General features: G+C 44.9%; 1 protein-coding gene across 1 annotated transcript in view; it reads left to right on the top strand.

Annotated features, from left to right (window-relative positions):
* EEF1A2 (eukaryotic translation elongation factor 1 alpha 2) overlaps positions 1-25,937 on the top strand; it is a 32,639-nt gene extending 6,702 nt beyond the window's left edge. The window contains exons 3-8 of the mRNA XM_081945995.1: positions 8,978-9,157; positions 13,971-14,267; positions 16,220-16,370; positions 18,605-18,861; positions 21,080-21,314; positions 25,586-25,937. Of these exons, the coding sequence (XP_081802121.1) occupies positions 8,978-9,157; positions 13,971-14,267; positions 16,220-16,370; positions 18,605-18,861; positions 21,080-21,314; positions 25,586-25,713 (1,248 nt within the window). The 3' untranslated portion in view covers positions 25,714-25,937. The remainder of the gene's footprint in view (positions 1-8,977; positions 9,158-13,970; positions 14,268-16,219; positions 16,371-18,604; positions 18,862-21,079; positions 21,315-25,585) is intronic.
* The last annotated feature ends 996 nt before the right edge of the window (positions 25,938-26,933 follow it).

Raw genomic sequence — 26,933 nt, 5'->3', positions numbered from 1 at the left:
CTAACTGTCAGGAAGTTTCTCCTCAGTTCTAAATTGCTTCTCTCCTTGATTAGTTTCCACCCATTACTTTTTGTTCTACCCTCAGGTGCCTTGCATAATAGTTTGACTCCCTCTTCTTTGTGGCAACCCCTGAGATATTGGAACACTGCTATCATGTCTCCCCTAGTCCTTCTTTCTATTAAACTAGACATACCCAGTTCCTGCAACCGTTCTTCATATGTTTTGGTCTCCAGTCCCCTAATCCTCTTTGTTGCTCTTCTCTGCACTCTCTCTAGAGTCTCCACATCTTTTTTACATCGTGGTATATCTTGCATTGACTTTATTTATGTATTTGTATCGCACCTTTATTATTTTTACAAATAACTCAAGGGGGTGAACATTACCTACACACCTTCCTCCACCTCCTTTCCCCACAACAACCCTGTGAGCTGGGTTGAGCTGAGAAAGCAATGCGCTAGACTAAAACCCAAACCAAACGCTTAAGTGTGAAGTTCTTGATGCTTGGTGGTTTGCTTGCAAATCTTCCACCTAGGTTGCATCATCAATTATCCAACATACTCACCTTGATGGGTAATGAAACGTCTCCAAGAAAACAACCACGCTTCAGAGAGCACCAAGGACCCACAGACAATTATGAGCTACAAATATTCTCTTCTAAAGGTTTAAGGTAGTATTTGCAACTTCAGTATTAGACTTCCTGGTGCGTGTAATCTTTTCTCTGCTTTTTCTGAAGCTTAAATTCAGGATAGTGAGAAAACTCCCACACCACCTTCGCCGGAAGAGAGTAGAGTTTATTTTTAATTTTAGAACAGGCACATATTTAAGCTTGATTCCCTCATTTCTCCCTGATTACTTTCATCTTATGCAGTTCCCTGAAATAAATGTGTATCCTTGCTTTTGTAAAGCTTTTAATAAAATGATAATAAATAATCCCCTATGCCCATATTTTGAGTTCCCTGGCAGATGACACGAATTTTGCAGGGTTGCGATCATCTTTCCCAAATCTGAAATTCTGCAGGCTGGGCTTTCTCTTCTCAGCACTTCGCAAGTTTCTAGTCCTTAAGGTTTACAGAGCAGCGCCTGGGGAAAAACAACCAGTGGGTGGCAGCCATATGCAGTGACATCGCAAGAGACCAGAATAGCAAATTAAGATAATTTTAGTGCCCAGGAAGCAAGTTCTCAGCGCCACTGCAAAAGTACTTGTTCTTCTTTTCTAAAAACTGAATAAATTATGCAAAATAGTCCAGCCGCTATTCACATATATATATTTTTAAAAAGAACCTAAATTTGTCCTTTATTGGTACCCAGTTTGTACATCGTTCATGTTTGACGTAGAGCCGCCAAAAGATGGCGCATAACACCGGAAAGGTGTGTGACACAAACCTTTTATTTCTTTTGTCTTGCTTTTGCATAATTGCTAGCAAGACGCTGGGGAAGAGCTGTTTTGGCAAAATAAGATGCCATTTCATAACGTTTGTTTATTAAAACACAGTTGCACAATTTCGGCTTTTTACCGATGGAGGGCAATCCCGACAAACCCTTCCGAGGATCAATAGTTAATATTTGAGCTGCTTTTCAATTGGAAATAGCTTTTCATGCTCTGAAAAAGATCTGCACCTTTGCTTTAAATGAAAACATACCAAATGCCAGGAAAACAAATTGATTTTCCCAGTTTGGTTGGTGGGCTTGTTTTCTTGGCGAATTGGGGTTGTTTTACACTGATTTTTACTTTTACTTATAGTTAAACCATATCCTGGTAGAACAGTGGGATTTTTTTCCATGTAGCAAAGTCAGTTTATATTCTGCTATAAATTAGAAATCAGTAAAGATGCTCCAATTTATAGATATTCTGTATTGTCCAGGCTTAATTCGGTCACAAAGATAAGCTAAATTGCCATAATTCAGCCTTATTTAGAACCAGTGAACTAGATTATATTTGTTTGATATACTGCTGCTAATGCAGTATGGACTTCAACTCCCAGGATTCCTCAACCTGTGTGTGGGAAGTGGATTCTGGGAGTTGAAGTCCACATATCCTACAGTTGCCAAGTTGGATACACGTATAGAAACAATACAATACAATAGTAGAGTTGGAAGGGACCTTGGAGGTCTTCTAGTCCAACCCCCTGCCTAGGCAGGAAACCCTATACCGTTTCAGACAAATGGCTATCCAACATCTTCTTAAAGACTTCCAGTGTTGGGGCATTCACAACTTCTGGAGGCAACTTCTGTTCCACTGATTCATTGTTCTCACTGTCAGGAAGTTTCTCCTCAGTTCTAAGTTGCTTCTCTCCTTGATTAGTTTCCACCCACTGCTTCTTGTTCTGCCTGCAGGTGCCCTGGAGAATAGTTTGACTCCCTCTTCTTTGGGGCAACCCCTGAGATATTGGAAGACTGCTATCATGTCTCCCCTAGTCCTTCTTTCTATTGAACTAGACATACCCAGTTCCTGCAACCGTTCTTCATATGTTTTAGTCTCCAGTCCCCTAATCCTCTTTGTTGCTCTTCTCTGCACTCTTTATAGAGTCTCCACATCTTTTCTACATCGTGGCGACCAGAACTGAATGCAGTATTCCAAGTGTGGCCTTATTATATAGTAGTATTAACACTTCACGTGATCTTGATTCCATCCCTCTGTTTATGCAGCCTAGAACTGTTGGCAGGAAGTATTACGTCACTAGTATTATATCTGAATGGCATACAATGTTGATTATTAAGGCAGGAACAAGCCAAGAGAGAGGATTCTTATCCTGTTTGTTTGTTTCTTAACAGAGGAGCAATTTTCACGATATTTCGTTTAATTCTTAAGAAAATAGAAACTCATTCACTGACAATTTTCTATCCAAGTTTATTGATTGATTGATTGATGTCACAAAACTGTACTCCAGTGTTTTTCAATTTTGGCCGCTTTAAAACATTTGGACATCAGTTCCCAGAATTCCCCAACCAGTGAGGACTTGAACTCCCAGAATTCCCCAGTCAGCAGGGGAAACTGAACAACTGAAATTTATTTTCAATTGTTTTCATTTCTCTGGATGGGCTTCCTCAGATGAAACTGTTTGTAATTTATATAACACCTGACCCCCCCCATGCATACTATATAGATTTGCTGGAATTAAAAATTATTTCCAAGACTGTGTATATTCATAATGTCTTTGATTATGTATATAGCATGTTTAGAAGGAAAATTGATGCTAAGATTATGTAGCCTTATTCAGTTAACATGGCTGACTGAGGAATTCTGGGAGTTGAAGTCCACATATCGTAAAGTTGTGCCAAGGTTTTTAACTGGGATACTTATTAAAACGAAATCGGATATTCTTGAAGAGGTTAGATCTTATTTTGAAATCTGTCCTTTTGAAGGGGTTAGACTGTATTTATTCTTCCATTTTGCTTGGCCCAACAATCTACCCCTGCCTTGCCATCTGCGCCTCTCATGATCTGTGCCTTTAAGCCAAGCAGACCTCGGTTTGCCACCTTCCCTGGCATTGCCAACGGGAGTTGCAAGCGGGCTATTAATAGCCAAGTGACTGTGCTTTGCACCTCCATTTTCTGATGCAAGGCTGTGGATTCTTTTCCACTTGATTGCATGTATAGGAAATGGAGGCCGGCTTTAATCATAAGACTTATCAAAGGAAGAGCTGGGGGGGAAAAAAGAGGGGAAACAGAGAAGGAAGAAAAAAGAAAGAAAGGAAAGAAAGAAAGGAAAAGAGAAAGAAATGTGCAATGAAATGCGATGCTTGGTTTTAAAGAACAGATGGAGTGATAGTTTAAATGTTCTCTCTCTCTCTCTCTCTCTCTCTCTCTCTCTCTCTCTCTCTCTGGCTTTGAAAAGGCTTAATCATATGCCTGTTCTTGTGCAGAAAAATGAAGATTTTTTTCCCCTTCCAATTTGTCGAACAGAGCTGGCACTGTACGAAGCTAGAAAACCCAACCTCCCATCTTCCCCCCATCCCTGGGCATAGCCAATTGAAAATCTTCCATCAAAGAGGCTTGTCGTGATACAGCAAAATCTAGCAGGCTCAATTTTCAGTTTATTGTCTGGGATTTTTTTTTTTAAAAAAAAAATCCCGTGCAATTTAGCCGAGTTCGGCAGCAGGGCCTCTGAAATAATCTGATGGATCGTGAGGTGCAAATTTTATCTTTTTATTTCTCTGGGCGGGTTTCCCTTCAATGAAAACTGCATCAAAATAATATATTTCCCCCCTCTGTTATGGATGCCGTGTATACAAATGGATCTTCTGGAATTAGAGAGAGAATAATTTTCAGCAGTGTTCCATGGTCTGGATTATTGTAGGCATGTTCAAAAAAAAAAGTTAAGATACTCTGGCCTTGTTCAGTGACTACAGTACAGGCCTCAATTTGCAACTATTCATTTAGTGGCCATTTGAAGTTACGACAGCATTGGGAAAAAAAGTGACTTATGGCCATTTTCACATAGCCTTTGCAGCATCCCCGTGGTCATCTGATAAAAATTCAGACACTTGGCAACTGACTCATATTTATGACGGTCACAGTGTCCCGGGGTCACGTGATCACCTTTTGTAACATTCCCAAACGGCTTCCGACAAGCAAAGTCAATGCGGAAAGCTGGATTCAGTTAACGACCGCACGGTTCCCTTAACAACTGTCGTGATTTGCTTAACAACCGGTGCAGGAAAAGGTCATAAAACGAGACAAAGTTCACTTAAGCACCTGTTCTTGCTCAGCCTTGGAAATTTTTGGCTCGATTGTGGTTGTAAGTCAAGGACCCCGCTCTGAATCTTTTGATCCCGTTTATCTTGAGAGATTTATGGAAAACTGTTCCAAGCCCTTCACCTTCCCCCCCCCCCCCCCCCCGGGTTGATTTTTCTCAAGGGATAAGCTGGTTGGTGATTTCTGACATTACCTTCTCCTCCAAATACTGCCATCGGCATATGCTTCGATGAGCCCAGTGGTCCGTTTAAAAAAATCTACAAGTTTCTAGTCCATATGGCCGCAGATACGGATTATCTCAGTAAAGCCAGAAAGCTGGCCGGGACACAGCGTGCTGCAGAATTTTCTCTCGCCACATCTAGAAAAAGAAGAATGAACTGGATAGAAAATAATAGATGTGGCAAAATGATGGGAAAGGAACAAAATTGGGCGTTTCCCCTAATAATAGATCATTGGTTCATGGCAAAAATGATTTGGTATCTTTCAGATGATCCTGCAGCTGGCTTTATTTTGAGCCAGAATTTGCTATTTCTCTCCTATCTTGACTACAAAAGTCCATATTCTCTCCAACAAGCTTCTGTAGTACAGATGGTCCTCGACTTACGGCCGCAATTGAGCTACACATTTCCACTGTTAAGCAAGACAATTGTTAAGTGAGCTTTGCCCTGTTTTACGAACCTTGCTTACCACTGTCTTGCTTAGCCACAGAAACCTTGCTCTTGGTTGTGGCCATAAGTCGAGGACTGCCTATACCAGTGATGGCTAACCCTTTTGGTGACAGGTGCCTAAAGCGTGCGTCCGTGTGCAACCCCAAAATGCAATGCGTGTAGGCCCTGCCCATGTGCCCTCCCCCTCCGCCCTGTTTTGGCTTCTAGGTTGGTACAAGAGGCCTTCTAAAGACCAAAATAGGGTGTCGGGGGGCACGCACGCATGCACGAACCCCCAAAATGCAGTTTGAGCACCTCCCGCACATGCACCCCTCCCCGCATGCATGTGTGCACCCCCTGATTGCGTCTTTCCCCCCCGTGCATGCATGGTAGAGACCCAAAGACCAGCTGGCTGATGGGAGGCCCGTGCACACGCTCGATGGAGCTGGCCTGGGGTGACAGCTGGTCCCTTCCGGCTGTTATTCTTTTAAGGAGACAAGGGTTGTTGTTAACTAAAACCTATGAGGAACGGTTGCAGGAACTGGGTATGTCTAGTTTAATGAAAAGAAGGACTAGGGGAGACATGATAGCAGTCTTCCAATATCTCAGGGGTTGCCACAAAGAAGAGGGAGTCAAACTATTCTCCAAGGCACCTGAGGGTAGAACAAGAAGCAATGGGTGGAAACTAATCAAGGAGAGAAGCAACCTAGAACTGAGGAGAAATATCCTGAGAGTGAGAACAATTAATCAGTGGAACAGAAGTTGCCTCCAGAAGTTGTGAATGCCCCAACACTGGAAGTCTTTAAGAAGATGTTGGATAGCCATTTTGTCTGAAACGGTATAGGGTTTCCTGCCTAGGTCGGGGGTTGGACTAGAAGACCTCCAAGGTCCCTTCCAACTCTGCTATTGTATTGTATTGTATTGTATTCTATTCTATTCTATTCCAGACAAAGCAGGCAAAGATAGGTACAAACTAAATCGGATGAAAACCCAGTTGACTTACCGTACCATGTCGATGCATCTGCGGGGTTTGCACCTGGCCGGGTGAAGCATGTTGTGTGAACTCCAGCTATTGGTGTCAGCCCCTCATGGGAGACCCCACTGGGAAATCAACTGCGCAGGAAGGCTAAATCTGTTTTCATTGAGATCGATTTTAACCCAGGTAGTCCTCGACTTATACAAGTTCTGTTAGAGACCGTTTAAAGTTACAACGTCCCTGGAAAACGTGACCTAGGACCATTTTTCACACTTACCACCATTGCAGCATCCCCAGGGCCACCTGATCAAAATTCAGAAGCTTGGCAGCTGGCTTATATTTATGACGGTTGCATTGTCCTGGGGTCATGTCAATCACCTTTTGCAACCTTCTGACAAGGGGCCGGAAATCCAGATTCACTTACTAGCCAAGTTGTTAACTTAATCATTGCAGTGATTCATTTAGCAATTGTGGCAAGAAAGGTCATAAAATGGGGCAACATTCACTTAACAAATGTTTCACTCAGCCACAGAAATTTGGGGTTCAATTCTGGTCATAAGTCAAGTACTATCCCTAACACGATCTTGCCAGTCTGATTTTGCCACCCCTTGTTCTGCACCCCCCCTTCTACATCTGTGAATTCAGGAGATATTAGTCTAAGCCGCTTCCAAAGATTATCTGGATATTTGGGACTTTAAAAAAATATTTCAGCCCTTTTCACATAAGGAATCATTTCTGCATATATATATATATATGCGCGTTTTGTTGTGGGGAGAATAATGACTCTTCTTGCGGCTGTGATGATTACAAATAATTCTCAACTCAGAACCACAATTTGGACCCGAATTCCCACTGCTAAGCAAGTTGGTTGTTAAGTGACCTGCACCCAATTTTACAACCTTTTTTGCAACGGTTGTTAAGCAAATCGCTGCAGATGTTAAGTGAATTTTCCCCCATTAATTTTACTTCTTGGATGCTGGCTAGAAAAGTCACAAGTGGCAGTCACGTGACCTTGGGATGCTAGATCCGTCATAAATACATGTAAGTTGCCATAGGAATTCCGATCACATGGCGTCCTAGAGATTACAATGGTTGTAAGTGTGAAAAATGGCCATAAGTCTCCTTTTTTTTTAAAGATGAACAACAGAGTTGGAAGGGACCTTCGAGGTCTTCTAGTCCAACCCCTTGCTCAGGCAGGAAATTCTATACCACTTCAGACAAATGGTTGTCCAATCTCTTCTTAAAAACCTCCAGTGTTGGAGCATTCACAACTTCTGGAAGTTTTTCCACGGCTGAAATGTTCTAACCGTCAGGAAATTTCTCCTTAGTTCCAGGTTGCTTCTCTCCTTGATTAGTTTCCATCCATTGCTTTTCGTCTTGCCCTTTTTCAGTACCATCGTTACTAAATGAATGGTTATAAGCAGCTAGTCCTCAACTCACAACCACAACTGAGCCCAAAATCGATGCTGTTTAGTGAGACATCCGATAAGTGAGTTCGCTCCATTTTATGACTTTCCTCACCACATTCGTTGAGTGAATCACTGCCGTTCTTAAATTAGTAGCACGGGTTTTTAAGTGAATCCGATTTCCCCATTGACTTCGCTTGTCAGAATGCTGTCCCGTGACTCCGGGGCACTGTAAGTTTTTAGTTTACTTTATTGTCATTGTACCTCCGCGAAATGAAATGCCATCTTCAGTGTACATTATAACTGTAAAAATAAAACACGAATATCTTTCGCAACGGTCATAAATGTGAGTCGGTTGTCAAGCATCCGAATGTAAGTCAGGTAAATTTACGAATGAACCAGGGGTGAAATCCTCCCGGTTTGGCCCAGTTCTGGCGCGAACCGGTAGTAAAAAAAAATAAAGCTTCTGAGGATTGCACGGCTCAGCTATGAGCTGTGCAGTTGTGGGAAGCTTCCCCCCCCCCCCCCACTTTTTAAAGCATTTTTTTCCTGGCTATTCGCCCAAACCGGCAGGAAAAAAAATGCTTTAAAAAGTGAAAAAAAGATTGGCCACGCCCACTCAGTCACATGACCACCGCCAAGCCACGCCCACAGAACTGGTGGCAAAAAAATCTAGATTTCACCACTGCCTGGGATGCTATCTCTACCCGTCAAAAATACATGTAAGTTGCCCTATGAATTTCAATCACATGACCCTGAAGTAGCTACAATGGTTGTAAGTGTGAAAAGTGGCCATAAGTCTCTCTCGTTTAGAATAGAATAATATAGTTGGAAGGGACCTTGGAGGTCTTCTAGTCCAACCCACTGCTCAGACAGGAGACGTTATATCATTTCAGACAAATGGATAGCCAACATCTTCTTAAAAACTTCCAGCCTCCACAACTTCTGATGGCAAGTTGTTCCATTGATTCATTGTTCTCACCGTCAGAAAGTTTCTCCTTAGTTCTAGGTTGCTTCTCTCCTTGATTAGTTTCCATCCTGCTCTTTTCAGTGCCATTGTCACTAAACGAATGGTTATAAGTCGAGGACTGCCTGTTCATTCAAGATTTTTCGCTTTACGGGAAAGTCTTACTTTTGAGACCCAGTAGCAGAATTCATGGTTTAGGGGACAGATGTACCTTTCTCGTCTCGGAATTTTGCCTTCATCTTTTACCTGCTGTTCTCTTTTCTCTTTGCTTTTCCTTACCTGCCAGATGGGAAAGGGTTCCTTCAAGTACGCCTGGGTGCTGGACAAATTGAAAGCTGAACGCGAGCGAGGCATCACCATTGACATTTCCCTCTGGAAGTTTGAGACCACCAAGTATTACATCACCATCATTGACGCTCCAGGCCATAGAGATTTCATCAAGAACATGATCACGGGGACTTCACAGGTGAGAAGGCGGCGGGGGAGAGGGAAGTCGGCAGCAGGTCGCTTCGCTAGGTGGGGATCAGCTCCTGAACTCCTCTTCCCAACCCGGCATTCTCCAATTGGCTGAGCCCCTGGGGAATTTTGGAAGCCGGAGGGCAGTGGATTGGGGAAGGGGGCCACAGCATTCTGTATCAGAGTGCGCTAATGCTGGGCTACCAATTCAGGAAGCACCACCTTACTCCTGCCTGCACGGAGAATGAGGGATCCTTGGTGCTCTCTGAGCTTGCAAACGTCTCATTACCCAACTAAGTAACATCATCAGTGTTAGAAGGGAGTGAGGTTGTGGGGCGGGGAGGAGGAGAGGAGAAGGAGGAAGACGACTATCGAGTCCTTGGTGCGCTCTGAGCTGGGTTGTTTTCTTGCAGGTGTTTCATTACTCAACTAGGTAAGGTCATCGGCTAGAAGGGAGTGGGGTTTAGGAGGAGGAGAATAGTGGGGACTTTGGTGCTCTGTGAGCTGGGGTTGTTTCCTTGCAGACCTCTCATTACCCAGCTAAGTAACATCATCAGTACTAGAACTGAGTGGAATTTGCATGGAGGAGGAGGGGGAGGATAATGTGGTCCTTGCTGCTCTCTGAGCTTAATTGTTTTCTTGCAGACATTTCATTACCCAATTAAGTAATATTATCCGTGCTAGAAGGGAGTGGGGTTTGTGGAAAGGAAGAGGAAGAGGAAGATGATAGTGTGGTCCTTGCTGCTCTCCAAACTTGGTTGTTTCCTTGTCGATTTTTCATTACCAAACCTGGCTAGTCATCAATCTGCTAGCATTGATAATGTTACTGTATCATCTTGATTGACAGCTATCCAGAGTCATGGTTTTTTGAACCCAAACAGGGCCTTATAGGGCCAATGACATCCATCCCTTAAATGGATCCTATCCTGGGGGACATAGTCAAAGGGTCGGAGCAAATGGCAAAGATCTCTGGCAAGGTTTCTTCTCACTTGCAAATTTCAAGATTTCTGTGTGTTTCAGAATAGCATGGAAGGAATCTTAGAAGGTGCTGGTTGTCCTGAGGTTAAATACAAATACAATAGCAGAGTTGGAAGGGACCTTGGAGGTCTTCTAGTCCAACCCCCTGCCTAGGCAGGAAACCCTATACCGTTTCAGACAGATGGCTATCCAACATCTTCTTAAAGACTTCCAGTGTTGGGGCATTCACAACTTCTGGAGGCAATTTCTGTTCCACTGATTAATTGTTCTCACTGTCAGGAAGTTTCTCCTCAGTTCTAAGTTGCTTCTCTCCTTGATTAGTTTCCACCCATTGCTTCTTGTTCTACCCTCAGGTGCCTTGGAGAATAGTTTGACTCCCTCTTCTTTTTGGCAACCCCTGAGATATTGGAACACTGCTATCATGTCTCCCTTAGTCCTTCTTTTCATTAAACTAGACATACCCAGTTCCTGCAACCGTTCTTCATATGTTTTAGTTAACAACAACCCCTTAAAAGAATAACAGCTGGAAGGGACCTCGGAGGTCTTCTAGTCCAACCCCAAGCAGGAGACCTTATACCATTTCAGACAAATGGCTGTCCAGTCTCATTTTAAAGCCTCCAGTGATGGAGCACTCACAACAGTGGTGGGATACGACCGGTACGCCCCAGTATGGGTATACCGGTGCCTGCTGGGAGCACCAGGTACCGTTTCGGTACGGTGCTCCAGAGGCCCCACCCGCCCTCCTTACCGATATTTGAGCCGATCGGGCCTTCCGCGTACGGCGCCTGTGCGACGCTCCGGCGAGCAGCTGGAGCATCACAGGCAGTAAGTACCTGTCCGTGCGCTGCGTGGGTGCATGTGGTGGATCCTGGCCCCGTTGCACCTTACCGGTTGCAACGGATCTGGAACTCATCACTGACTCACAACTTCTGGAACCAAGTTGTTGTGAGTGATCTGCACCGCTTGTAGACAAGGCCCCCATCCTGCGGGGTTGTGTTAGGTGTAGGACAACATGCAAACTTAATTTTCCGTACAGGTAGTCCTCGGCTTACTAACCTCAATGAAGCCCAACATTACTGTTGCTAAGCGACACAGTTGTTAAGTGAGCTCCTCCTCATTTTACAACCTTTCTTGTCGCTGTTCTTCAGTGAATCCCTCCAGTTGTTAAGGCAGTAACATGGTTGTTAAGTGAACCCGGCTTCCCCATTGACTTTGCTTGTCAGAAGGTCGCAAAAGTGGGTCACATGACCCCGGGCCACTGTAACCGTCATTAATACATGCCAGTTGCCAAATGTCTGAATTTTAATCACGTGACCGGTCATAAGGTTTTTTTTTAAAAAAAAAAAAAAAGAACATACGTCACTTTTTTCAGTGCCGTTGTAACTTTGAGCAAACTGTTGTAAGTCGAGGACTACCTGTATTGGGTATAATCTATATGACCCCTTATAGACTTGATGTTCTATATTTCGGCAAACCACGGAGCCCTTTGTAGACGGCGAAACCCTTACGAATACCGTATTTTTCGGACTATAAGAGGTACCGGAGTATAAGACGCACCAAGATTTTGAAGAGGTACATTTATTTTTAAAAATGTTTTTGCACTCTGCAGGCCTCCCAAACCCTCTGCACACTTCATTTTTTGTGAAAAAAACGGGGCGTGCAGAGAATTTGAGAGGCTTGCAAAGTGCAAAACAGGGGCCTGTTTTTTGCGAAAATTGGTCCGTTTTTTGCCCCCAAAAGGCCATGCACAGCCTTTAGGAGGCTTGTAGAGTGCTCCTGAAGGGTAAAAAACGGCCCATTTTCCGCTTATTTCTGCCCTCCCCAGCCCACAGGAGCACTTGTGCAAGCCTCCCAAAGCCTATGCGCCAGTGGTGGGTTACTGCCGGATCGCACCGGATCGCACGCGCTCCCGTTCGGCAAGGAACCCGGAAGTAAGTTCCTGCCCCGCCCCTGGCGACGGGACGGCGCTTGCCTGCGCTCCACCAGCTCAGCTGGGACCGGAGACGTTTTCTCAGCGGAGCGAAGCTTCTGAAAGGGACGCAGGCTCAGCCTGCCAGGCTGCCACCGCTCCACTGAAGTCATGTCTGCACAGAGAAACGTCTCCGGTCGCGCCTGAGCTGGTGGAGCGCAGGCAAGCGCCGTCCCGTCGCCAGGGGCGGGGCAGGAACTTACTTCCAGGTTCCTTGCCGAACGGGAGCGCGCGCGATCCGGTGCGATCCGGCAGGAACCCACCACTGCTATGCCCATCCATTTTTGTGAAGGGGGCGGGGTTTCGGGAGGCCAAAAATGCTTTATTCAGTGTATAAGACGCACCCAGATTTTCACCCTTTTTTTGGGGGGGGGGAAGGTGTGTCTTATACTCTGAAAAATACGGTACGTTTCAAGCATGTCTTAATTTCTTCCCTCCCCCAGGAATTCAAAGGCTGCTTACTCCCAACAGCTCATCTCCTATTCATAGAACCCAGGGGAGAAGTGGGGTTTTAGGTATCAATCCCTTATTTTTAGAATTCATTGAGTGACAAGGGAAAGGTTAGGATTGGTTGAGAAGCACCTTGGGTGAACCATTGAGAGAAAGCACACAAAATGGCCGTGCTCTGCACCATTTCTTTTGAGGGAGGGTCATTGAAAACATGTTGGCATCCAGAATATGTCCATTTTTTCATTGCTGTGGAACGTGTCGCTGTTATTCCTACGATATTTACATTACAGGCAGTCCTCGACTTAACAACAGTCCATTTAGTGACCGTGCAAAGTTACAGCAGCCCTGAAAAAAAGTGACTTACGGCCGCTGTTTGCACTTAATGACCGTTGCTGCCTCTTCATGGTTCACGCGATCCAAATTCCGATGCTTGGCAACGGACTCGTAGTTGTGACGGTTGCAGCGCCGTGTGGCAAAATCAGCGGGGAAGCAAGGTTCACTTAAGGACCCTGTTAACTAACTGAAGAATTGCTGTTCTTCAGTTAACAACCGTTGCAAGAAAAGTCATTAAACGGGGCGCAGTTCAAATGTCTTGTAGCAAATGACATCGACAAATGTCTTGCTTAGCAGCAGAAATTTTAGGCTCAATTGTGGCCGTAAATCAAGGACTACCGTATATTTTTTCCTATCGTCGCTGTGAAAAATATCGGTGTTATCCCTATTATATTTCCATTCGTGGACTGGAAAGGAATGTGATATTCTCAAATATTCCTTAACAGTGATATTAAATTATTTAAAATGAATTTTAAAAAACTGTTCGAATAGGACCTGGAATGCCAAAATTCAAAGTAGTAGAAGGTTTTGACGGTTTACACACACACACACACACACACACACACACACACACACGGACGGACGGACGGAATAAAAAGTGCCTCACAGGAGCAGATAAGAGGTAAATCTTAGAGTGGCAGGAAATGCATCACAAAACAATGGAGATGAATGTACATACATATACACCAGTGGTGGGTTCTGGATCCCGTTACAACCGGTACAGTGCAACAGGGCCAGGCGTCCACTACATGCATGTGCGCAGCACACGCACGTGTACTTACTGCCCACGATGCTCCAGCTGTTCGGCGGAGCATTGCGCAGGCGCGGTATGCTCTGTGCGCGGAAGTCCCGATTGGCTCAAATACCAGTAAGGAGGACGGGCGGGTGGGCGGGCCCTCCGGAGCACCGTACCGGAACGGTACCTGGTGCTCCCAGCAGGCACCAGGTTGTGTCCCACCACTCACACACACACACGCACACGCACACGCACACACGGCTTGTATAGAGTATTTAACTGCATTTTTATGAAACTACATGAAACATTGTCTTCTGGCCAGTCGACTTCACCCCTCCCTTAATCTCCCTCCCGCAGGCCGACTGTGCCGTCCTGATCGTCGCTGCCGGTGTAGGGGAATTCGAGGCGGGCATCTCCAAAAACGGGCAGACCCGCGAACACGCCTTGCTGGCCTACACGTTGGGCGTCAAGCAGCTCATCGTCGGCATCAACAAGATGGACTCCACGGAGCCGCCCTACAGCGAGAAGCGGTACGATGAGATCGTCAAGGAAGTCAGCGCCTACATCAAGAAGATCGGCTACAACCCGGCCACCGTCCCCTTCGTTCCCATCTCTGGCTGGCACGGCGATAACATGCTGGAACCATCTCCCAACGTAAGTTTTGGGAGGGCCAGTACCGGGAGGGAGCTCCCGTTTCGAGTTTGCCTCGGGGCTTGGCTACATCCGAATGGTTTACCCGTAAGAGTTTTTAAAAATTAAAGGTGGCCTTAGAAAGGACCCAAAGTCCTGCTCAGTCTCAGAGTAACAGATTTGGAAGGGACCTTGTAGGTCATCTAGTCCAACCCCCCACCCAAGCAGGAGACCCTACACCATTTCTGACAGATGGCATTCCAGTCTCTTCTTAAAAGCCTCCAATGATGAAGCTCCCACAACTTCTGTAGGCAACTTCTGTTCCGTTGGTTGATTGTCTCTCAAGCCTTTTCTTTGAATGGGGAAATATATTTGCACTTCAGGCAGCTCAATAATTCTAGAGCTTTCTGAGTGCAAGTATTCTTCACCACCCCCTTAATGAAAAAGAGAGCCAGTTTGATACAGCCTAGAAACCAGGTACTGTGAGTTTTAGTTTGGCTTTAGGCATGAAAGCTGGATGGATGACTTTTGGCCAATCTCCAGGAGACGGTGAGTTCTAGTCCCACCCCAGGGATGAAAGCTGGCTGGGTGGCTTTGGGCCAATCACCAGGAGATGGTGAGTTCTAGTCCCACCTTAGGCATGAAAGCCGGTTGGCTAACTTTGGCCCAGTCATCAGGAGATGGTGAGTGACAGTTCCAATTTAGGTAAGATATCCTGCTGTGGGTGATTTTGGGCCAGTCCAGAAATGGGTTTCTACCGGTTCGCACTGGTTTGGGGGGTGCGCGAAGTGGACCGGTTCCAACACTGGTAGGAATCCACCCTTGGGCCAGTCCCTCTCTCTCTGCCCAACCCCAACCCACCTCCCAAAGTTGTTATTGTGGGGAAAACAGGAGAAAGGATTTTCAGATATGTAACGCTGCTTTGAGTTACTTACAAATTAATAAAGGTGAGTTTTAAAAAGTCTAATAAATGATCAAAATAAATGGGTTTAAACAAGTGTTTATGATTCTCTTAAAAGCTACCCGAAAGGGGCTTGAAAAAGAGAGATTCCTTCAGTATATGAGGAAAAAGCCCTCATTTTTTAAAAAATGATTTGCACCAGTTTAGCAGCATTGAAGTAAGGGAATTCATCAGGGAATTCCTTTTGCCCTTTGTGGCAACATAATGACTCCAGGCTAATTCCTCTCTTGACTCCGCCCCCAGGCTCTCCCTGTCCTTATCCTACAGGAATTCCTGGCAGCTTGGCATTCAGCCAAGTCAGCCATCAAGACACTTGTAGACACAAGCCACATTTACACTCCATTCAAAAGAGAATAAAAACGCTAAGAAGGAAACAAATGAATATACAGTATCTCCACCAGCACCCAGATAAGCAGGGATTAATGCCAGACAAACAATCAAGCAGAAAATAATACTCTAATCAAGGAGAAAACCCGCACCCCACCAACACTTGCAGGTCAATCCACTGTATATAAACAAGAAACAAACTCCACACTCGCTTGCGATCATGTTGTTTCTTTTCCCTACTTTATATTACTGTTAGGAATGTAAGCTAACGGTTGGGTCAGCAATATATAAACCATGAGAGTAGTACTGTGTCTTTAAGTACTGCTGTAATGGGATTGGTTGCTATTACCTCAAGCAGCCATAAGATGGAGCCAGAATGACTGTTAGCTCTCTGTTTGTTAGATGCTGATCGGTGGATACTGCTTGATACTGTATCGTGAGGTGTCCCTGTATGCTGGTTTGTGCGTGTTCTTCCACACCACTCTCATTACGCTTCTCTGCACACTTGCTCTCCTAACGGGGAGCTTACCTAACAATTACATTGTGCTGATTTGTTTAGAAATTAATTAAAAGAAAGCAATGGGTGTTCCTCTTTTTAGGGATGTGTCTGTGTGCCTGCATGGGAAATTTGGATTGTACAGTGGTGGGTCCCTCTCAAAATCACCCTCTTTGCCATTTTGTCGCTTAGATGCCTTGGTTCAAAGGATGGAAAGTGGAGCGCAAAGAAGGCAACGCCAGCGGGGTCTCCCTCCTGGAGGCTCTGGATACAATCCTGCCCCCCACTCGCCCTACAGATAAACCTCTACGCTTGCCTCTTCAAGACGTCTACAAAATTGGAGGTAACGTCTGGGGGAGAGCCTGTCTTTGGTTGGTCCTAACCCTGAAATTTTAAGTTTCTGCAGGCTGCGCCTTATTGCAAAACTTAGCAACGCACTTCTGCAGGCCAGCAAACAGGGGGCTCCAGGTATTACTATTCACAGACTCCCCAACATTAAACACCCACTCAAAAGAAAACGGAATTATGACATTGCAAAGCTTTGCAAGCCACTTGTTTCGACTAGACTTTATAAAAAAGAACATGGGAGTCTTATGGAGATTTCAGTCATTACATTGTATTTCCATTTTACTTTATTTCTTAAAAAAAAATTGACAAGTGAGATTGGGCGGAACTGCTTGCTTTTTTCCTAGGTTTTTTACTTGACCTGGGATTGTTGCTGGCTTCTCCCTCCGTGAATTTGGAAGCAACATTTTGTGTACTTCCCAAGCCTCAAATAATTCCTTTTTGCAAGAAGCAGGTGTATAAAATTAAGATAAAAGGAATTTTTATACTCTTCTTGCAAACTTTGAAGAATAGAAATAACTAATCCATTGTTATTCAGATGCAGAGAAAAGACATCACAGATAGTCCTTGATTTACGACCGGTCGGTCGTTTAGCATTTACTTTGAATTTCTGCTAAAATACACCCATTGTGGACTATTGGCTCACTTAAAGACTGCCACAGAAAAGCCCATAAAACAGGTACGATCATGTGGTGACTCATTTAACAACAAGGCCTTTGACGTAATTCCAGAGTCAGTTATGGTCATAAGTCACGGACTTTCTGTAATTCATGAATGAGCTAACTAGTACATATGGAAACGTCAAAAACAACGTACACAACTTGTTTTTATTTAAATGCTTTTATTAAGTGCCATGGATCTCAAGTAAAAGTACAGTAAAGAAAGGAATAATATAGAGATTTGTGATTAGAATAAACAATATTAGTGACTAATAGAGGAGAATGTTAAATATATCTCCTTGAATCACGAGATGGGTGGCAAATACATTTGAGATATCTATAACTGTCTGTCTGTCTGTCTGTCTATAATCCATCTATCATCTATCTACCTATCTATTCTATTCTATCTAAAAAATATGGATTCTGATTTCTCAAACAATTTTTCTCATTTCTACATTTCTCCTTCATTACAAGCAAATTATTTAGCCCTTTGTCTTTAATGTGCCAATTGTATGAAGGAACATTATAAAATAAAGCAATTTCTTTATATACATTTGTACAGCACTTGATTAGAATCTACAACAGAATTTGCTGCTTGTAATCTAATAATAAATAATAATAATAATTTTATTTGATTAGCCGCAACCCTCTCCCGAAGGACTCGGGGCGGCGTACAGTCAAACAGATAAAAAATACACATAAGACAAACATATATACAAGAGAACAGAGACATATACATATGTGCATGGAGGAGGATGGACTTAAGTGAAAGACAGTTAAAAATACAATTTAAAATCCCCTAATAAAATTACCAAATTAAAAAACCCATCAGGAGCGTTACGAAGTTATGGTCGAGCCAGGCCAGCTATTTGGAAAAGGTGGGTCTTGAGCTTGACACGGAAGGAGCGGAGGTCAGTAGTAGTCCTAATATCCGGGGGGAGGTCATTCCACAGGGCTGGGCCCGCCACAGAGAAGGCTCTGCTCCTAGGCGCCGCCCCATTGCACTGTCTGGTAGACGGCACCTGGAGAAGTCCCTCTCTGTGCGAGCGGATGGGTCGTAGGGATGTATGGGGCAGAATACGATCCCGCAGGTAACTAGGTCCTGAGCCTAGTTACTAATCTAATCACATTGTTCCAAAGGTGCTTTTCCAAGAGGCAACTGGACTTTCTGGTTTTTCTTAGAAGACATTTTGCTTCTCATCCAAGAAGCTTTTTCAGCTCTGAGCTGAAGAAGCTTCTTGGATGACAAGGGAAACATCTTCAAAGAAAAATCAGAAACTCCAGTGGCCTCTTGAAAAAGCATCTTTGGGACAACCATGACCTGGGTAACTAAGAATCTCCATAGACTTCTAATCACATCATTTAAATACTGTTTTCCTCCATGAAAAAATTAAAACATTTGTATTCTATGATAACAGCTACCAAAACCGGGGCCTTCCAGATGTGCAGGCTAATGCTACAGATGGAACGAAGAAGATGGGAATTGAAGATCAACTTTTTTCCTATGTATTTGAGACTCCACATTCTCTGATGGCTGTTGTATTGATCTGACCTCCTTTGTGGCCGCTCACAGGTATCGGGACCGTCCCCGTGGGCCGCGTGGAGACAGGGATCCTCAAGCCCGGCATGGTGGTCACCTTTGCCCCCGTGAACATTACCACCGAGGTGAAGTCGGTTGAGATGCACCACGAGGCCTTGAGCGAAGCTCTGCCAGGAGACAACGTTGGCTTCAACGTCAAGAACGTGTCCGTGAAGGACATCCGCCGGGGCAACGTCTGCGGAGACAGCAAATCGGACCCGCCTCAGGAAGCGGCCCAGTTCACTTCTCAGGTGAGCAGAGGACGGCCATTTTGAAGAGCTGCGTCATAGGATCCTAAGCAACCAGAGCCATGTCTGGATAGCGAAAGCCAGTTAACTTTATTGCCTAGCACCTATATTACAAGAATCTCTCCAGACTGTGCTTTCCTTCCCCTGGGAATGACCCAGATAAGGATTCATGGCTCTTGGGGGAAAGTCAAATTTGCAGCTATGCAAGGATTCCAAGCTAGGCCCTCACTTGATCCCTCCTTCCAGCCTAGTTGGCGGTTTTCCCATGACTAATTTTGGGGGCTATATTTGTATCCCGCCAGGGGGCAAATAGTGACCGTGCTCTTATGATGTGTTTAGTCAAATCTAGTACAGGCAGTCCTCGACTTACGACCACAGTGAGGACCAGAATTTTGGTCATAGGGTTTGTGTGGTTGCAAGTCAAGTCATCACGTGACTGGGCCCAGTTTTGCAACCATGTTTATGATGGTCGTAAAGCGAATCATCAGGCTTGTGAAGCAAATGATGTGGTCATTAAGCAAAGCCACGGTTTGCCACAGGCTGTTTCCCCCCCCCCCCCCAAAAAAAACCCCAACAACCCAGAAGTAAATTTCTGCAAACAGATTGTAAATCGCAATCATGTGACTGCAGAATGCTGCAAAGCGCCATAAATACAGTCTGGTTGACAAAATGCAGTCACATGACTGTGAGGCAACTATTGGATCTTCTGAACGAGATCATTAGAATCTTTTGAGGCTGTCCATTGCAACTTCAAATGTAAAAGTCTGCAGAGATTCTCAGTCACCCATGGTTGCCCCAAAAGGTGCTTTTTCAGGAGGCAACTGGACTGTTTTTTTTTCTTTTGAAGACGTTTCGCTTCTCATCCAAGAAGCTTCTTCAGTTCTGACTGGGTGGTGGGGAATGGAAGGATTTATACTCCTTTGCAGACAGCTGGTCATTTGCATCCTTTTTGAGCAGAGTTTCTCAACCTGGGCAAGTTTAAAATGGATGGACTTCAACTCCCAGAATTCCTCAGAGAGCCACCCATCTTAAACTTGGTTTTGCTGGCTGGGGAATTCTGGGAGTTGAAGTCCACCCACCTTAAAGTTGCCCAGGTTGAGAAACATTGTTTTAAAGGGTCGTTGAGGCCATTTGGAAGTTTATCTGTGTCACTACTCTGGTGATCCTGAGGGGACAGATAAACCTCCAAGTGGCTTCAGTGACTCTCTGAAACAGTGATGGCAAACCTATGGCACGCGAGCCACAGGTGGCATGCGGAGCCATTTTTCAGGGCACGCGAGGCGCTGCCCTGTCAGCTGGCCAGCTAATTTCACCCTTTTTTAAAGCCATTTTTCGCCCTCCCCAGGCTCCAGAGGTTTTATAGGAGCCTGGGGAGGGCGAAAAGAGCCTCCCCCGCCCCCTGGAGGCCCTCCGGAGGCTTCAGGGACCATCCGAAGGCTTCCCTGAAGCCTTCGGAGCACTCAAAACGACCCTCCGAGCATGTAAAAATGGGGGGGGGGTCGCGCCTGTTGTGCGTGCATGTGCACTGGGGGGTCACGCATTGCATTATGGGTGCGGCACGCCCGCACATGACCCCCCTGCGCTCCCCCCACTTGTGTCACACGAGCCAAAAAAGGTTCACCATCGCTGCTCTAAAAGAATGCAAATGACCAGCTGTCTCCAAGGAATACAAATCCTTCCATTCCCCATCACCCAGTCAGAACTGAAGAAGCTTTCTTGGATAAGTGAAACATCTTCGAAAGGAAAAAAAACAAGAAAGTCCAGTTGCCTCCTGAAAAAAAGCATCTTTGGGAAAATTTTGAATGTAATTTTTTTCCGGCCAAAACAACCCAGAGGTTTAGGCGTCCTAAAACGTTTCCTTGCAGACATGGCTGGCTGAGGAATTCCGGGAATCGGAGTCCATCAACACGTCTAATATTTAAGAGAAGAGAGGAGAAGCTGGAACCTTGGAGGTCTTCTAGTCCAGCCCCCTGCTTAGGCAGGAAACCCTACACCACTTCAGACAAATGGGTATCCAACATCGTCTTAAAAGCAGCCAAGGTTGAGAAACAATGACGTACAACACATTCACAATTAAAACCACAAAACGGAACAACAGCACAAGTGAAGGATAAAAAAAAAATTAAATAGATCCAAGAATGCAGGAGAACACAGTCATTTAAGCGTCACATGACCATATGATCCAGGCTTAATTTGGTCGTTTTTCTTTTTTGGCAAACAGGTGATCATTTTGAACCACCCTGGACAGATCAGCGCCGGCTACTCGCCCGTCATTGACTGCCACACCGCCCACATTGCTTGCAAATTCGCCGAGCTTAAGGAGAAGATCGACCGACGCTCTGGCAAGAAGCTGGAAGACAATCCCAAATCTTTGAAATCTGGAGACGCTGCGATTGTGGAAATGATCCCGGGAAAACCTATGTGTGTTGAGAGCTTCTCCCAATACCCACCCTTAGGTGAGACGCTGGCTCCTCTTAATAGCAACAGCACTTAGACCAGTGTTTCTCAACCTTGGCGACTTTAAGTCCTGTGGACTTCAACTCCCAGAATCCCCCAGCCAGCTATGCTGGCTGGGGGATTCTGGAAGTTGAAGTCCACAGGACTTAAAGTTGCCAAGGTTGAGAAACACTGACTTAGACTTATATGCCGCTTCACAGGGCTTTACAGCCCTCTCTAAGCAGTTTACAAAGTCAGCCTCTTGCCCCCAACAATCTGGGCTCCTCATTTGACCCACCTCGGAAGGATGGAAGGCTGAGTCAACCTTGAGCCAGTCAGGATTGAACTCCAGACTGTGGGCAGAGTTTGCCTGCAATATGGAATGGAATAGCAATAGCAATAACACTAGCATTTAGATTTGTATACCGCTTTACAGTGCTTTCCAGCCCTCGCTAAGCAGTTTACAGAGTCAGCCCCCAACAATCTGGGCTCCTCATTTGACCCACCTCGGAAGGAGGGAAGGCTGAGTCAACCTTGAGGTTGGTGAGATTCGAACTGTCAAATTGCAGACAGCCGGCAGGCAGCAGAATTAGCCTGTAGTACTGCCCTCTAACCACTACGCTACCATGGCTCTTAATACTTGTAAAGGCGGTTACAAGATACAGGTAGTCCTCAACGTACAACCACAAAATTTCAGTTGTTGAGCGAGAGTTGTTAAGTGAGTTTCCCCCCGTTTTGCAACCTTTCCTGCCACCTTTGTTAAGCGAATCAATGCAGTCGTTAAGTTAGTAATATGGTTATTAAGTGAATGTGGCTTCCCCATTGGTTTTGCTTGTCTTAAGGTCGCAAAAGGGGACCCCGGGACAAGACAACCGTCATAAATATGAGCCAGTTGCGAAGCACCTAAATTTTGATCACGTGACTTTTGGGGATGCTGCATCTGTGTCTGTCTGTCTGTCTGTCTGTCTGTCTGTCTGTCTGTCTGTATCTATCATCTATCTATATCTATCTATCATCTATCTATCTATCATCTATCTATCTATCTATCTATCTATCTATCTATCTATCTATCTATCTATCTATCACTATCTCTTCTATATCAGTCTGTCTGTATATCTATCTATCTATCTATCTATCTATCTATCTATCTATCTATCTATCTATCTATCACTATCTGTTCTATATCTGTCTGTCTGTCTGTCTATCTGTCTAGCTATCTATCTAGCTATCATTCTCCATCTATCTATTATCTATCTATCTATCTATCTATCTATCTATCTATCTATCTATCTATCTATCTATCTATCTATCTATCACTATGTTCTATATCTGTCTGTCTGTCTGTCTATCTATCTATCTATCTATCTATCTATCTATCTATCTATCTATTACTATCTGTTCTATATCTGTCTATCTATCTATCTATCTATCTATCTATCTATCTATCTATCTATATCTATCTATCACTATCTGTTCTATATCTGTCTGTCTGTCTCTATCTATCTATCTATCTATCTATCTATCATCTATCTATCTATCTATCTATCTATCTATCTATCTATCTATCTATCTATCTATCTATCTATCTATCTATCTATCTATCTATCATCTATCTATTTATCCCTCCCTCCCTCCATTTTATTTAAAAGACAGGAGTGGCAAAGCATGTACCACAGAATTTGCAGTGCTTTTTTTAGACCTGTGCTGCTCAAATCTGCGTAAATTATCCCAAATTGGGTCATTCAGGTAGTCCTCGACTCAACGACCAAAATGGAGCCCAGAATTTATGCTGCTGAGTGAGGACTTTGTTAAGTGACTTTGGCCCCATCTTACGACTTTCCTTCTGCGCATTGGTTAATGGAATCACCTCAGCTGTTACATTAGTAACACGGTTGTTAAGTGAATTTTGTTTCCCCGTGGAAGTTGCTAGTCAAGGTCGCACAAGGGGATCAGATGACCCCGGGACCGTCATAAAAGTGAGTCAGTAGTAGTCCAGCATCCCAATGTCAATCGCGTGGCCATCGGAACGCTGCCACAATCATAAGTGGGGAAAATGGTCATGTCACCTTGTCCAGTGCTGTTGTAACTTTGAATGCTCACTAAGCGAAATGTTGTAAGTTGAGGATTACCTGTAGTGTTTTTTTTTCTTTGCGTAACGACACACGAAGCCATTTCCTATCACAACAATAACAACAAAAATCTTTAAACGGAAACTTAACAGATTGCCCCACATACTAAAATTGATTTGAAAAGCTCCCCCCGAATTCCTATTCAGACAAAAATCAACGTTTTTTGAGTGGCTGTTCAGAGTTACAACGGTGCTGGGAAAGGTGACTTACGACCATTTTTCACACTTACGACCGTTCCCATGGTCACAGGATCAAATTCCAGACGTTTGTTAACTGACTCATATTTATGACGGTTGCAGCATCTCTGAGTCATGCAATCCCCCTTTGGTGACCTTCTCACAAGCAAAGTCAACGGGGAAGTCAGATTCACTTAACAACCAGGTTACTAACACAGCAGCTTCAGTGATTCGCTTAACGACTGTGGTAAGAACGGTCGGGCAAAACTCACTTAACTGTCTTGCTCAGCAACAGAAACTTGGGGCTCGATTGAGGTTGTAAGTCAAGGACTTCCCTGTACCAAGGGGTAACTTGCTGAGGGGACATAAACATCATTCGGTGATCTTGTTTTAGAATACAGACCGTCCTATTTCAAGCTAATTAGCTCTCATCAGCTAGCCATACCCTTACTGGGATTTGAACCCGGGCTAGCTGATGAGAGCTAATTAGCTCGAAATAGATCTATACTAGTCTCCCTTTATTTATTTATCAGTACAAATATAACACAAATATAAAAAGGCAACATTAAAAATAAAAATATGGTTTTCTGCCTGCATGGTCTTCTGTGATAAGCCGAAGGACAGAAAGAGGGAGTAGTGACCTTCCTCCCATATTTAGTCATACCAGGGGTTGTAACACAAATACACACACACACACACACACACACACACACACACACACATATATATATATATATATATACACGTTTTATATATATTATTTATAATATATATAAATAACGGATATGCATATATATATATATGCAGGTCTTGGCGTATTCGGGTCTTTTCCCGTGTAAGTTTGAGAGTATCTTGGCGACGTTTCGATGAGGTCCCACTCGCCATCTTCAGGCTGGTGCTTTCAGCTTTGTCCTTGTGCGAGCAAAGTACAAAGCCGAAGGCACCGGCCTGAAGATGATGAGTGGGAACTCGTCGAAACGCCGCCAAGATACTGTCAATCTTACACAGGAAAAGACCCGAATACGCCAAGACCTGCATACCTGTACCCGTGAAAATCTACGAAAACAAATTCTGGGCTCAATTGTGGTCGTAGGTCGAGGCCTATAACAGAATCTGGAAAACCTGTCCAAGTTGCTAGATAAGCAAAACCGAAGTGGGGTTAGTTTGAAGTTTCTTTTCTGGTGCTTTCTCAAAGTTCCATGTCCTCTTTTCTGCAAAACTCCCTTTCACGGATCCTCCTCTTGAGTCCCAAGGCCAGTCTGCGTTCTTTTCAGACACACACGCACACTCACACTGTTCTGACCTAGGCTTCCCAAGATCATCCCGATGAAACCTCTTTTATTTAGGTGAAAGGGAATTCCTCTCCAGCAAAGTCCCAGCCAACAGTCTCTCATGAGATTTCACAGCTACAGACCTTTATCAGGCTTGGAGAGCTGCCAGGCCAATATCTTCTAAACTCCACGCTGTAGCAGCAATTACTTGGCAAGAAGTCAGGAACAGATCTTCACTCTAATGAAGTGAACTAATTGTCTTCTGCAAACTCCACTCCCCTTTCGCTCCTCTTTATTCCCTACGGGAGGGGCCAGTCACCGTCCACCTGCGCCTTTACTCCCTAGTCGGCCCTTGTTCCTTAACTGTTCCCTTCTGGCTGCTCTGTGCATGCGCACATCGGGAACAGGCTCCAGCTGTTCTTCTGCCCTACTGATCTCTGACTCTGAAGGCAGCTGATAACTGGCATATGGCCCTGGCCCCCTCTCTGCCTCCGACTCAGAGCCCTCATACGAGCCTTCCCAGACTCCAGGTCTGGCCCAGGTTCCTCCCCAACCTCCTCACTGTCCGAATCTGTTGCCAGCTCCACTGGCGGGCCACCACCACATACCCACACAAACACACTCACACAAAAACACACCAGGCATGACACAACCTTGTTTTGAGTGGGGGATGACAACGGAGGGGGCTGTTCTAATGCCTGCTGCCATTTTCCAGGTCGCTTCGCCGTGCGCGACATGCGGCAGACCGTGGCGGTGGGCGTGATCAAGAACGTGGAGAAGAAGAGCGGCGGTGCTGGCAAAGTCACCAAGTCCGCACAGAAAGCCCAGAAGGCTGGCAAATGAATCGTGGGTACCCCGTGCCTCGCCCAGCACCCATCGACCCGACCCGGATGCTGTCATCTTCCCCCCGAGGCGCATGTCTACACATCCGCTTGTAAAAGTTTGTACGTGAACGACTGGATGCTCACTATTAAGGTCCAGTGGAAGTTCTTTAAAAGGAAAAGCATGTCCCAGCGTTTGTGAGCCTTCGTGTTCAATTTTACCAATAAAACTGGTACAACATCCCACCCCGATGTCCTCTTACCGTCCTCTCATATGCCTGTAATGTCTGCGTGGCGGATGGAGAAGTTTAGTCCTTTTTTTTTGCGGCCGGTCCTTTCTCGGGGTGGGGGTGGGTTGCATTCACACAACACCCCTAAACACCCTCAACAACAAAAAAAGGGAAGCAAAGAACACTCGCATCCATACTGAAGGGGCAAGCCAGTTACCGTATTTTTCAGAGTATAAGACGCACCTTTTTCCCTCAGAAAAGAGGCTGAAGATCGGGTGCGTCTTATACACCGAATGCAGCATTTGTTTGCCTCTCAAAACCCCGCCCCCTTCACCAAAATGGCCGTGCATAACCTTTAGGAGGCTTTCAGAGAGCTCCTGGAGGCTGGGGAGGGCAGAAATGAGCAGAAAACGGGCCGTTTTTTGCTCAATTTTGCCTCCCCCCCACTCCAGCCCTGAGGAGCACTCTATAAGCCTCCTGAAGGCTATCCATGTTCTTTTTTTGGAGAAAAAAAAACAGGCCGTTTTGGGGAGATTTGCAGAGTGCAAAAACTTTTTTTAAAAAATTTGCCTCTTCAAAACCTTGGTGCGACTTATACTCCGAAAAATATGGTATATGTAAGCAGAGAGCAAAACCTACTCTTAGCACTGATGATATTACGTAGTTGGGTAATGAAATGTGGGCAAGAAAACAAGACAAGCGTAGAATGCACCAAGAACCCCACAATCCTCTTCCTCCTCCATCATTACCCATATTCCCTTCTAGCACTGATGATGTTACCTAGTTGGGTAATGAAATGTGTGGGTAAAAACAGCCAAGCTTAGACTGCACAAAAGACCCGACAATCATCATCTTCCTCCTCCTCCTCTTCCTCCTACCCTCTTCCTCTTCCCCAACTTGGCACATCCCCTCTAGTACTGATGATGTTACCTAGTTGGGTAATGAAATGTCTGCAAGAAAAAGAACCCCACAATCTTCTTCCTCTTCCTCCTCCTCCTCAACTCCACACAAC

Source organism: Natrix helvetica, assembly GCF_964273705.1.
Source record: "Natrix helvetica genome assembly, chromosome: 3".
Classification (NCBI taxonomy): domain Eukaryota; kingdom Metazoa; phylum Chordata; class Lepidosauria; order Squamata; family Natricidae; genus Natrix; species Natrix helvetica.
This window is presented reverse-complemented; position numbering and strand designations above follow the sequence as displayed.